Below are 12,792 nucleotides of genomic sequence, written 5' to 3' on the forward strand. Positions count from 1 at the left end.
GACAGCGGAGGCCGAGCCGCGGCGGCGGCCTCGGGGAGAAGGGTGGAGCTTGCACCAAGGGCCGTCCAGGGGAGGCGCTGGACGGGGAGAAGAGTGGGACAATCAGAAAGGGGGCGCCCGGGGGTGGGGCTCCCTGAGGCTAGCCTTTAAGGAGGGGACCGAGTGGGATCCGGGAGAGTAGGGAGGATCGGAAGAGGGGGCAGCCTGGCAGGATGGAAGGGAGCAGGGGAGCGGGGCGGCCTTGCCTTCGGGACGGACTGGAGGAAGGCGGGACGCGCCTGAGCCAGGCTAAGGGCGGCCAGAGTTGGGTCCCCGGTAAGGTGGGGCTTCCCCGGTGGGGACTGGAACTGAGCAACATCGTGGAAATAAAGATAAGGAACGCTTTGGGCAAAACAAGACCAACCCCACGCGGGGGCGGGGAGAGCCCCAGGGCGGGCGGAGGGCTTGGCCAGGGGGAAGAGGTTCCGTCGCCCCGGGGGAGGGGCCGGGGCCGCGGCTTCCTCATTGGCGGCAACCTGGCCCCACCCCTTCCGGATCCCGCCCCTTCCGTCACTCTGATCCCGCCCCTTCCTCTAACGCGGTCCGCAGGCCCGCCCTCTTTGCCAGTACTTCCTGTTCCCTGGCCGCTGCCCGGGGCTGAGCGGGGCGGTGGCTTTGAGTGACCTCGGCTGCTGGGGCGCCGCGCGTCCCTGCGCCCCGCGGCCCGCGCCCGTGCCCGGGTGCACAGCGAAGCTGAGCCTGTCCCCGCTCTCGGGATGCCGGCGGAGGAGGAGCGGGCCTTCCTGGCGGCCCGCGAGGAGCTGGCGAGCGCCTTGAGGCGGGATTCCGCGCAGGTGTTTCCCCTGGAGCAGCTCACGCCGCTTCTGGCCACCTCTCTGCCGCCGGCCGCCCGCTACCTGCAACTGGACGCCGGACGCCTGGTCCGCTGCAACGCTCGTGGGGAGGTGAGGCCAAGTCCGCCCGGGCACGCCGTGGAAGGGGGACCTAGGCTCAGAGGCCGGATGGGCTCAGACTGGTAACTCTGCTCCTCTGACTGCTCCTAGCCCCGAAACTACCTCAACACTCTGTCCACGGCCCTGAACATCCTGGAAAAATATGGTCGCAACCTCCTCAGCCCCCAGCGCCCTCGGTACTGGCGCTCCGTGAAGTTCAATAACCCTGTCTTTCGCAGCACGGTGGATGCTGTGCAGGTAAAACCCTTGGGCCCTATTGGAGAAGGGGACTAGACCTATGCTGGGGGTTGACCAGAAGGGACTTGAGGGTGTGCTGAGTGGGGGACCCAGCTGTATTGCCCAGGAGGCCTGCTGGGTGGTGACCGGGTCCTGAATGTGTGGCAGGGGGGCCGGGATGTGCTGCGGTTGTATGGCTATACGGAGGAGCGCCCGGATGGATTGAGTTTCCCTGAAGGGCAGGAGGAGCCGGACGAGTACCAGGTTGCCATAGTCACACTAGAAGTACTACTGCTTCGCACGGAGCTCAGCTTGCTGTTGCAGGTGAGATGGCCTTCTGAGCCTAAGGTCCTTAAGTACTAGACTGGGGGCCCAACCTAATTCAAGGCACTTTGAAAACCCCCGTGCTGGTAAATTCTGTTGCTGCAGCAGCCTGGGAGCTTCTGCTACCCTTTCTCCCGCTGAGTGTTAGGGGATCAGGGCTTACAAGGTGAACTTGGCTCAAGGTGGGAATTCTTTTACTCTTGTTTGCAGAACACTCACCCAAGACAGAAGGCACTGGACCAGCTGCTAAAAGACAGCGTTGAAGATGATGTAAGGAAAGCAGCGAGGGCGCTGTTAAATACAGGGAACTGTATTTATGGGATTCTGTGCCCCAAACACTTGTCCCTTCTCTGCTTTCTCCCTCAGATGCTGCAGCTTTCAGAGTTTCGCCCCCTTTTGAGAGAGATTGTTCCTGGCCCCCTCCCCTCTGCCCCAGGTATGATTGGTCCTGTATGAGAGGATTAGATTAGATTGATGAGAATTTAGGTCTTCTGTCTTCTTGTATTTGTATTTTATTTAAAAAAAAAAAAAATTAAAGGTCCCCTCCACCACCACCACACCCCCCCATACCCCCACTCCCCCCACGCGAGAGTGTGGTGTGTGTCCATGTGCCTGTATGTGCAGATAGGTGCCCATGGAAGCCAGGGGCAACTGATCCCCCCAGAGCTGGAGTTGCACAGGGCTGAGCTGCCCAACAGGAGTGCTGGGCGTCAGACTTGGCTCCTTTGCAAGAGCAGTACTTGATGTGAACTGCTAAGCCATTTCTTCAGCTTCGTAACCTGGCCTTCTTAAGAAAGTGACTCTGAGGGCTGGAGAGATGATGACTCAATAGTTAAGAGTACCTGTTGCTCTTACAAAGGACCTGGATTCAATGCCCAGCACCCACATGGTGATTCACAGCCATTCCCAACCCCAGTTCCTAACACATCTTTGATACTAGTACTTGGGAGGCAGAGGCAGGCAGGTCTCTGAGTTTGAGGCCAGTCGTGAGTTGCAAGCTAGCCAGAGCTACATTTTGGGGTGGGACCGGGGGTAGATAAAGATAATATTTGCCTTTCTGTGTCTGGCTTGTTTTGCTCAATATGGTATCCTCCAGTTTCATGTTTTTTTTTCCTGTAACAAGATTTTGTCCTTTGTGACTAATACTCTGGTATGTGTGTGTTAATATAAGCTACTTATTAAGTGTAACCTGTTTTCTTCTTTCGTCTGTTGATAGGTACATAGTATGACTTCCTGTCTTGGCTATAGTATATATACACTTATTTATTTATTGGTATGTGAATTTTTAAGTTTTATCCTTTTGTTTTGATTTTTTTTTTAGGCTCCACTCCTGGTCCCTGCTTTCTCTGTGGTTCTGCCCCAGGCACACTGCACTGTCCAGCCTGTAATCAAACCTCATGCCCAGCTTGTGACCTTTTATTCCATGGACATCCGTCCCGTGCTCATCACCTTCGCCAAACCCTGCCTGGGGCCCACCAAACCATCAACCTAAGCTCTAGGTGAGAGGCTTTCTTTTCTGTGTGAGAGTGAAATTAAGAAAATTGAAGATTACTTGAGTGTCTACTATATGCCAGGTTCTCTACTCAAGGCTGTTTCATAGAGAACAGCCAGTGTAGCCCTCAAGGAAATTATAGACATAAACACTAAGCAAATGACAGTCATGATAGGGAGATTGCTGTGATACACAGATAGGTAATAGATGGTTGCAGTCTCGTCTGAAGGATCACCTCAGTCAGTATTATAAACATCTAGCATGATAAGATTAAGGAACTATGTTAAGAGATGCCACCTGAGGCTGGAGAGATGGCCCAGTGGTTAAGAGCACTGGCTGCCCTTCCAGAGGTCCTGAGTTCAATTCCCAGCAACCATATAGTGGCTCACAACTATCCTCGGTAATGAGATCTGGTGCCCTCTTCTGGTCTGCAGGCAGACATACAGGCAGAACACTGTACACATAATAAATAAGTAAATAACGAACTAAATAAATAAATCTTTTTTAAAAAATAAAAAAAAAAAAATGAAAAAAAGAGAGAGCTGCTGCCCAGAAGAAGTTAGCTATAATCTATCATTTAAATATTGAGTCATCTATAGGTATGAGAGTATTCTAGACAGAGCAGCAATCACAGAGGTCAGAGCTGCATATCATAACCTAGGCAGTGTTAGGTTCACAGAGGTGAGGGACTCAGGTACTGACTTCTACCTCAGCTGGCCATGTCTGCTTTTCTCTTACAGTTTACCCGCCTCGTCCCAGCCACCGCCCCACTCAGCGTCCCTGCCTCTGGGGGACAGCTCCCTTTCTTCCCCCGAAACTGCAAATGCTTGTCTGCCCTGGCACTGTGCTACCTGCGTCACGCTAAACGAGCCTTGGGCAGTGCTCTGTGCAGCCTGTCGTCAGCCCAGAGGCTGTAAGGTGCTGGGAACAGAGGGTTCCCAAGGAACTGGGGGCCTCGAACCTGAGCCTACACGGGATCAGTGGGCCTGCCAGAGCTGTACCTTTGAGAATGAGGCAGCGGCTGTGCTGTGTGCCATATGTGAGCGACCTCGGCTGGCCCAGCCTCCCAGCTTGGTGGTGGATTCCCACGACTCTGGTGTTGGTCACCAGTCCCTCCAGGTAACCTGTTCCGGCCAGCCTGCCCAGCTCTTTGTTTACATCTGTTGGCCTCAGGCCATTCTCTCGATCGTACCGCTTGTCTTTGGTTTCTCTGTGAACCTTAGCCACTGGTCACACAGTCCATAGGATAACTCTCTCTACCTTTCCGTCAGGGGGATGTTTTGCTCTCATCTGCCCAGTCTGAAGAGTGGTACTGCGATCACTGTACCTTTTGCAACTCGGGCCCTGCCTGGGTGTGTGCTGTTTGCAACCGGACCCGCAACCCCGTCTCAGGACAGCACGCCGTCCGACCCTATGCCAGCTCTTTGGAAAAGGAGCTCCCAAAGCCTGGGTCCCCGCAACACCTCAGCGCTTCCCTGCCTGGCTCCTGCGGAGACCCCGAGAAGCAGAGACAAGATAAGATGCGGAAGGAAAGTCTCCAGCTAGTGAGCATGATCCAGGTAAGGGTGAGGATTGGGCCTGGGATGAGATGGGACTGAGCTTTGGGGGAAAGAGGATGTCAGTTTGTTAATTAGTATTCTTTCGTTGTGGTGGGTTTGTTTTGTGTTTTAAGATAAGGTTTCTCTGTGTAACAGCCCTGGCTGTCCTGTAGACCAAGCTAGCCTCGAACTCACAGAGATCCGCCTGCCTCTGCCTCCCAGGTGCTGGGGTTAAAGGTGTGCACCACCATGCCCGGCTAGCATTCTTATAAGACTTGTTACTGTTAGCTGTAGCTACCTTACTTTGAATACTTAGCAAAGGGCAGTTACCATTCTGTGCACTGGTCACATAATCACTGTTGACCAGGCTAAGGGTGGGTAGAGTTTCCTTCCTGGTGTTCCTCTGCTGGTGTCTGGGTGTGTCTGTTCTTTAGGAAGGGGAAGCTGCAGGTGCCAGCCCAGAAGAGATCTTCTCAGCTCTACAGTACTCGGGCACTGAGGTGCCCCTGCAGTGGCTGCGTTCAGAGCTGTCCTATGTCCTGGAGATGGTGGCTGAGCTAGCTGGTCAGCAGGATCCAGGGCTGGGGGCCTTCTCCTGTCAGGAAGCCCGGAAAGCCTGGCTCGATCGTCATGGCAACCTTGATGAAGCTGTAGAGGAGTGTGTGCGGGCCAGGAGGAGGAAGGTACCATTCTGCTGGAGGCGGGATGGGCTTGAGAGCACCAGAGCACGCTTGCTCGCTCTCTCCTCTCAGCATCGTCTCACTGCTCTCAATTGCAGGTGCAGGAGCTCCGGGCCCTGGGCTTTGGGCCTCAAGATGGGTCGCTGCAGGCCTTGTTCCAGCATGGGGGCGATGTGGCACGGGCCCTGACTGAGTTACAGCGTCAGCGTCTAGAGCCCTTCCATCAGCGCCTGTGGGACAGAGGCCCTGAACCCACTCCCTGCTGGGATGGGCTAGACAGACAGGTGCTGGGAGTGGGCGAGGTACCCAGTATCCCACTTAAAGGGAGAGATTGAGGGAGAAGACCCTCGGGGTCTGACAGCCACTCCGTCTCCTGAATCACATTGTAGAGCCTGGTGAGACGACTCTTGGCAGTCTACGCACTCCCCAGCTGGGGTCGGGCGGAGCTGGCGCTGTCACTGCTGCAGGAGACACCCAGGAACTATGAACTGTTGGACGTGGTGGAGGCTGTGAGGCACAGCCAGGACCGGGCCTTTCTCCGCCGCTTGCTTGCCCAGGAATGTGCTGTGTGCGGTTGGGCCCTTCCCCGCAACCGGGTAAGTCCCGTCCTGCTCTGCCTGGGTTAGAATGGCTCTGCTCCTGGTGGACGGCCACCTCACCCTGGGTGGCCTTGTCTTTCCTTTTATCCTTACACCACTGAAGCCTTCTGACAAGGGCACTCGGGAATACCCCTTTTCAAAAACGTTGGGTCGGGTGGCAGTGGCGCACGCCTTTAATCCCAGCACTCGGGAGGCAGAGCCAGGCGGATCTCTGTGAGTTTGAGGCCAGCCTGGGCTACAGAGTGAGTGCCAGGACAGTCAGCGGTTACATAGAGAAACCCTGCCTGGGGGGAAGGGGGGCGGGATGTTGGAACTTTCAGACATTGTATTAGCTTTCTTTTACTACAACAAATACCCGCGATAACCAATGTATAAAGAGGAAATGTTTATTTTGGCACACAGTTTTTGCGGTTTTAGTTTTTCATCTGTTGCTTCCATTGTTTTGGGCCTTTGCTGGCACATCAGGCGGGAAGTGTGACAGCACAGCCACTGAGCTCATGGCTGGGAAGCCACAGAGACTGGGGCATTGTCACCCTGCCCCACTAGGGCATTGTCACCCTGCCCAGGTGTTCCCAGTGCCCAGAGACCCAGCCCTACCTCCAGCACTCTACTCTGCCCGGTGTGTGGTGCACACCTTTAACCTAGCTCTCAGGAGGCAGAGACAAGCAGGTCTCCCGCCCCTCCTCCCCACCTCCTGAGCACTGAGATGACCGGTGTACCCTTTAGCCTGGTTTATGCAGCACTAGGTATTGAACCTAGAGCGCTGTATATGCTGGGAAATCCCTCTGCCAGCTGAGGTGCGTCCCCAGTCCCCTCTGCCAGCTTTACAGCTTTATATCAGATACAGAGTCATATAGCCACCAGCGGAACCAGATACACAGCATAACCATACGTGGGGGCATATGCTGGTGACCCCAGCGCTGCAGAGGGTTGGAAGTCAGAAGCTGACGTAGGTTACATGAGAAGAGCCTGTGTTCAGAACAAAGATAGACAGTTTTCATGCCATAAAGGAAGCCCCTCTGTGGCTCTGTAGCGGTGGTCGCCTAACCAATATTTTGATCTCCTAAAGTTCCCCAGTTTATCATCCATCTCTCTGCTGAGATCTTGGGCTTTTACTGAAAGGTAAATGCCTTCACTGTGGGTGTCACTGTCACCTGCTGCCCTCCTTCCAGCTGTCTTCAGACGTGGGTTGCCTGCCTCGGACCTCTAGGCGCTTGAGCTTGCTGTCGTCGCCCATTGAATTAGGCCTCAGTGTCTCAGTGTGTCCCAGGGCGGACAGCACAGTCCCCTCTCCTCTTGTCTTCCACTGTAGATGCAGGCCCTGATCTCCTGTGAGTGCACCATATGTCCTGACTGCTTCCGCCAGCACTTCACCATTGCCCTGAAGGAAAAGCACATCACAGATATGGTGTGCCCTGCCTGTGGCCGCCCTGACCTTACCGATGACACACAGTTACTCAGCTACTTCTCCACCCTTGACATCCAGGTACTACAACTGCTATGGTTTAGGTGGACTAGGCTTTGAACAGTTTCTACCCATCGACCACCTCTGCGTCTTGTCCCCAGCTCAGAGAGAGCCTAGACCCAGATGCCTATGCCCTGTTTCATAAGAAGCTGACGGAGGGTGTGCTCATGCGAGACCCCAAGTTCTTGTGGTGTGCCCAGGTAAGTGGCCTGGCCAAAGGAGCTGACTGGTGAGGGGCAGGGCATGGTGCCGGGTCAAGTCTTGAATAGCTTTATGCTCTTGCACTCACAGTGTTCCTTTGGCTTCATATATGAACGTGAACAACTGGAGGCGACGTGTCCCCAGTGTCACCAGACCTTCTGTGTGCGCTGCAAGCGCCAGGTGAGTCACCTCCCTTCAGAAGTGCTGACTAAGCTATCGCCAGGTTCTCTATTAGACTCGAGGAGTATACTGGAAACAGAATGGTCGTGCTCTCGGCTGAAAGGGCTTTCTGGGGACCTAGGGCGATAATACAGTCAATAAAGTGCTTGGTGTAAGCATGAGGTCCTGAGTGCAGTCCCCAGAACCTGCAGAGACGGCTCAGCCATGAAGAGTCCTGGCTGCCCTTCCAGAGGACCTGTGTTTAGTTCCCAGCACCCACATGGCAGCCCATACCTGTCTGTAACTCCAGTTCCTGATCTCACAGCCTCTTCTGGTCTTCTTGGGCACCAGGCACACATGTGGTGAACAGACATTCATGCAGTCAAAACACCCATGTACATTAACTAAAATAAACAAAAGTTTGGGCTGGGCAGTGGTAGCACATACCTTTAAACCCAGCACTACAGATGCAGAAGCAGGTGGGACTCTGAGTTTGAGGCCAGCCTGGTCTACAGAACTAGTTCCAGGACAGCCAACGCTGTTATACAGTGAAACCCTGTTTCAAAAAACAAACAAAAAAACAACAACAACAAAAGAAAAATTGAAAGCTGGGTTAGAGCCAGTGAGTCAAGGTATCCTCACCAGACCTGACATCCTGAGATCTGGGTCCAGGACCCACGTAGTCCAAGGGGAGACCTGACTTCTGCTAGTTGTTGTCCTGACGCCACAAACACTGAATTTTTAAAAGAAAAATGTAATGCCAAATCTGATGGTAGACGCTTGTAATTCCTGCGCTGGCGGGGGCCGGAAGCTGTTGACAGGTGGACCCTGGGCTCTGCTGGCCAGTTACCAAGTCCTGTTGGAGTTCCGGGCCAGTGAGACGACCTGTCTCAAAAAGAAGTGGTACGAGGCGTTCTACTCTGGCCTCCACGTACACACACATGCACAGAGAACAAAGGCTTCCCAGGGAAGGAGCCAGGCTCGGAGAGAGAAGTAAAGGAAGGAAGGGAGGAGAGTGGATGTGCCTGCACACAGGCAGGAGTTCTGTCAGGAAGCGAGGAAGAGCAGCCTGGACTGCCGGAAGATGGAGAAGCCGGACAGGCGCTTCCTCCTCCTTTAGTTTCGGCTTTCTGAGAGAAGACTTTGCCCAAAGTGGTCTAAAACTTGCTGCCATCCTGCCTAATCCTCACGAGTGCCAGGATTACAGTGTGCTCCATCACACCCAGCCACGCCTCCTCAGAGCTGCTTAAGCACAGACCTACAAGTTAGGAAGCCAGCCATGCAGAAGGTACTTGGGGCAAAAAACAAGCCGCAGAAAGGCCAAAATCAGGAAAAAAGAAAAAAACGATGTGTGGTTGGAGCCCTGAGCGAGAGTGTGAATGGCAGGGCAGCCCTTGAGGCCGAGTGATCCAGACTTTGAGACTGAGCACAAGGTGACACTGTCATCTGTCTTGAAGATGGTTGGTTTGATGCAGAAAGCCTTGTATCTGCTCTAGAAAATAACCAAGCGAGCCCGTGTCCTACCACCATGCCTCAGGGTGGCATGCTGCTCGCACTGGGAAGCTCCCCGACACCCACTTTGAAAGGGAAAACTGGGGTGGAAGAAGCAGGGCACTAAAACCCAAGCGAGTATTTGAAGCAAGATTTGACAGTTACCTGGAGTATGGTGATAGCGTAGGAACAAAGAGGTGAGGTTTGGATGGGAACAGCCAGGGTTTATGAACGAGTGTATAGTGGTTGGGGAAATGAAAAACAGTGGCCCCTCGATTTTAGGATCTGAGTGAGTGGTAGATAGCAGTAACGTAACTGAGTTGGGCCCCATGGGTGTGAGTAGCCGGACCAACAGGACAGACTAGGGCATGGGGTAGAGCTTCCAAGCACAGCCCACTTTCCTCCTGGCAGTGGGAAGAGCAGCACAGAGGACGGAGCTGTGAGGATTTCCAGAACTGGAAACGCACCAATGACCCGGAATACCAGGCTCAAGGCCTGGCCATGTATCTTCAGGAAAACGGCATTGGTAAGGCTGCCCCACTGAGCCTGTCTGCTCCATAGCCCTGTGGGCAGAAGCTTCCTTCTTGAGGGCCCGGGCTGCAGTACTGCGCTCACCCTGAGCTACTGCCCCTTACAGACTGCCCGAAGTGCAAGTTCTCCTACGCGCTGGCCCGAGGAGGCTGCATGCATTTCCACTGCACTCAGTGTCGGCACCAGTTCTGCAGTGGCTGCTACAATGCCTTCTACGCCAAGAACGTGAGTTCAGAGAGCGGGGGAGGAGAGAGGGGTGGGCAGCTGTGGGGGTGGGGGCAGGGACTAGGGGAAAGCAGTGGTCGGCAGGATAGAAAGCATCTCCCTACCCTCTTCCCCTCTTTGCATGCTCCAGACCCTCAATGTCACAATCTCCTCTCACTCCCGTGCCCTCCCCCCTTGCACAGGGGTTCTTGAGAGTCCAGGACCCCAACAGTTTCCGACTTCCTTCTCCTATTTGGGTTTTACCAGAAATGTCCAGACCCTAATTGCAGGGTGAAAAAGTCCCTGCATGGCCATCACCCTCGAGACTGCCTCTTCTACCTACGAGATTGGACTGCTGCCCGGCTCCAGAAACTGTTGCAGGTCAGAGGTGGCCAGCCAGGCCGGGTGTGAAGATTACTAGAAGGAGACAGGGTACGGGATGGGCAAGAACGGAAAACACTGACTGCTAGGAAATGGGACAGTGGCCGGATAAGGGAAGCAATGCCCATATGTCTCTACTTCTCTCTAGGACAATAATGTCATGTTTAATACGGAGCCTCCAGCTGGGACCCGGGCTGTCCCTGGAGGTAAGTGTTAGGGAAACCTCTGAAGTGGAGATGGAATACTGGGTTCCCATTGTGGGTAAAGAAAGGAAGGCTTGGATCTGGGGTTGTGTGTCCTTTGGCAAGGTAATTAACAACCTCCCCATGTCCTGTTTCTTCCTGTGAGGTGAGGATAATATCCACCTCATGGTTAAGCTGTATTATGAGGTATCATTAAAGCACTTGGCCCTTAAGTCTCTTCTTGTGTTCTCTAATGGTTAGGATTCGATAATTAACATCGAGTAACTGATGCCTGCTAGTTGTTTTAGGTTTTAGGCTACTATTTTAGGTTCTGTGTGGGGAACAAAAGATGTTGAGTAAGGATCTAACCTACACTATTCAGCTTCTAGGCAAAGACCTCCAGAGAGCTGGTCTATGGTGGCACACGCCTTTAATCCCAGCACTTGGGAGGCAGAGGGAGGTGGATCTCTGTCGTTCCAGCCCAGCTTGGTCTACAGAGCGAGTTCCAGGACAGCCTGGGCTGCATAGCGAACCCTGTCTCAAAAAGTAAACAAACAAGACCTTTAGAGAACAAATTGGCTGTAGGACCTAAATAACAACCAGGAGAGCAATTTTAAGAGCATGTGACAGACCAGCCAGAGCTACGCAGTGAGACCCTGGCACCGTTCCCCTGCCCCCATAAAAGAGCTTGTGATCATGGGTCATAAGCCACTGTGATAGAAGTGAGGCAGCCAGGCCTCCAGCCATTCCCAAGTCTCTCTGCCTCCGAACCCTTCTCCAAAGTGTGACATAACCACTACTGACAAGCAGGTTTTGGGGCCCAGAGCCCCTCCCAACATGGACCCGTTCCTTCCTTCCTCTTAGGTGGCTGCCGAGTCATGGAGCAAAAAGAGGTTCCCGATGGGTTCAGGGATGAAGCTTGTGGCAAGGAGACTCCAGCTGGCTATGCCGGCCTCTGCCAGTGAGTGCCTGCCAGAGCATGGAGCATGGCATGGGGATGAGGGCTAGGCTGCCAGGCCGGAAGATGGGGTCTCTGTTGGTCCTTGAGGAGGGAGGGACAGAGGGAGGGGTCCCCTGGGCAAGGGTGTGGATGTGTAACAGCAGGCAGCTTAGAGATACTGGTGGACACTCCCTGCAAGTGGAGCAGGCAGAGGAGCTGTAGTCTTGTTCATGTAAGAATCCCAGTGTGTCTGGGACAGCCAAGGCTATGCCACACAGAACCCCGGTCTCCAAAACTAAACAAACAAACAAATCCCACTGTGATCCCCTGAGACAACTGTGTGTGTGGGGGGGGGGGGCAGGTGTTAGGTGCTTAGTGCCGGGCATAGGGACCAGAGTTCTGCCCCTGAAGCCCACGTGGTAAAAGGAGAAAACCAACTCACAAGTGGTCCTCTGCCCCGCCTGTGTTCACTGTGACATGATGTGGGTGCTTACAACATAACACACAATTAAAAAAGGAGATTGGCAAAGCCCAGTGAGGTGTTAGGGCCACACAGTTAATAGGACCGCACTCTTGATAACGGAGGAGTAAACATTCTGCTTCCTCCTCTCCAGGGCACACTACAAAGAATATCTTGTGAGCCTCATCAATGCCCACTCGTTGGACCCAGCCACCCTGTATGAAGTGGGGGAGCTGGAGACAGCCACTGCCCGCTACCTCCATGTGCATCCCGAACCGCTGGATGGAGAGGACCTTCCTGCCTACCAGGCTCGATTGTTACAGGTAACACTGCCAGCACCCAGCTTCACCTCTGCCCTTGCCTTCCAGAATCACCTGTCACAGCCTGTTTCTCCTCTCCTTTGCAGAAGCTGACAGAAGAGGTTCCCTTGGGACAGAGTATTGCCCGCAGGAGGAAGTAGCTGAGGGCAAGGGTCCTGATGAGGCTTCACAACCCTGCCCTCAGCAGCAGCTCCTTCCGGCACCAATAAAGAGGCGTCTTATGGCCTAGGCTTCTTGGTGGTCCTTCTTCCTGGCCTCACCATCTAGGGGCCTTGGGGAAAGTGGGGGGTAGGTGAACAGAATCTTGTTGGAAGGGCCTCCAGCAGCCTACTCTCCAGTCTCCCCTCCCGGACTCCTGGCTAGAAGAAATGAAGTGCTGTGGACGGATGGACAAGAGAGACCCTCCACATCTGATCGTCTGGTGTCGGCTTTTCTGCTTCCTTTTTGCACTTCACTTAACTCAGCTGCTGTGTGAGATCACCTAAAATATAGCAAGCAGACACTTGGGGAGTAGCCTTCCCGAGAGGCAGCCGTGTCTCGGGTTCAGGGGAGTCCAATCTGGGAGGAAGGAGTCTGGCCCCAGGCCCCAGGCCCCGCGCCTGCTCTGTTGCTGACACAGTCTCAGATCTGCTTCCCTCTGGTGGCAAGCGCTTGCC

The 12,792-nt window shown here is 54.2% G+C and overlaps 1 protein-coding gene across 2 annotated transcripts; it reads left to right on the top strand.

Annotated features, from left to right (window-relative positions):
* Positions 1–584: 584 nt before the first annotated feature.
* Rnf31 (ring finger protein 31) lies at positions 585–12,364 on the top strand. 2 transcript variants are annotated; one of them, XM_006988534.4, is made up of 21 exons: positions 585–944; positions 1,044–1,190; positions 1,338–1,493; positions 1,704–1,763; positions 1,860–1,929; positions 2,815–2,992; positions 3,726–4,104; positions 4,257–4,544; positions 4,958–5,206; positions 5,302–5,487; positions 5,593–5,799; positions 7,115–7,288; positions 7,369–7,467; positions 7,559–7,648; positions 9,530–9,644; positions 9,756–9,874; positions 10,121–10,234; positions 10,383–10,440; positions 11,281–11,377; positions 11,971–12,139; positions 12,223–12,364. In XM_006988534.4, exons 1-21 carry the CDS (start codon positions 756–758, stop codon positions 12,274–12,276), a joined length of 3,198 nt encoding a protein of 1,065 aa, XP_006988596.2. In that variant the 5' UTR covers positions 585–755; the 3' UTR covers positions 12,277–12,364. The 2 variants fall into 2 exon arrangements, with proteins under 2 accessions (XP_006988596.2, XP_076401148.1); XM_076545033.1 differs by lacking the exons at positions 11,281–11,377; positions 11,971–12,139; positions 12,223–12,364 and having other exon boundaries at positions 617–944; positions 10,121–10,285.
* Positions 12,365–12,792: the final 428 nt, after the last annotated feature.

The sequence above is a fragment of the Peromyscus maniculatus genome, chromosome 9, assembly GCF_049852395.1.
Source record: "Peromyscus maniculatus bairdii isolate BWxNUB_F1_BW_parent chromosome 9, HU_Pman_BW_mat_3.1, whole genome shotgun sequence".
In the NCBI taxonomy this organism is placed as follows: Eukaryota; Metazoa; Chordata; class Mammalia; order Rodentia; family Cricetidae; genus Peromyscus; species Peromyscus maniculatus.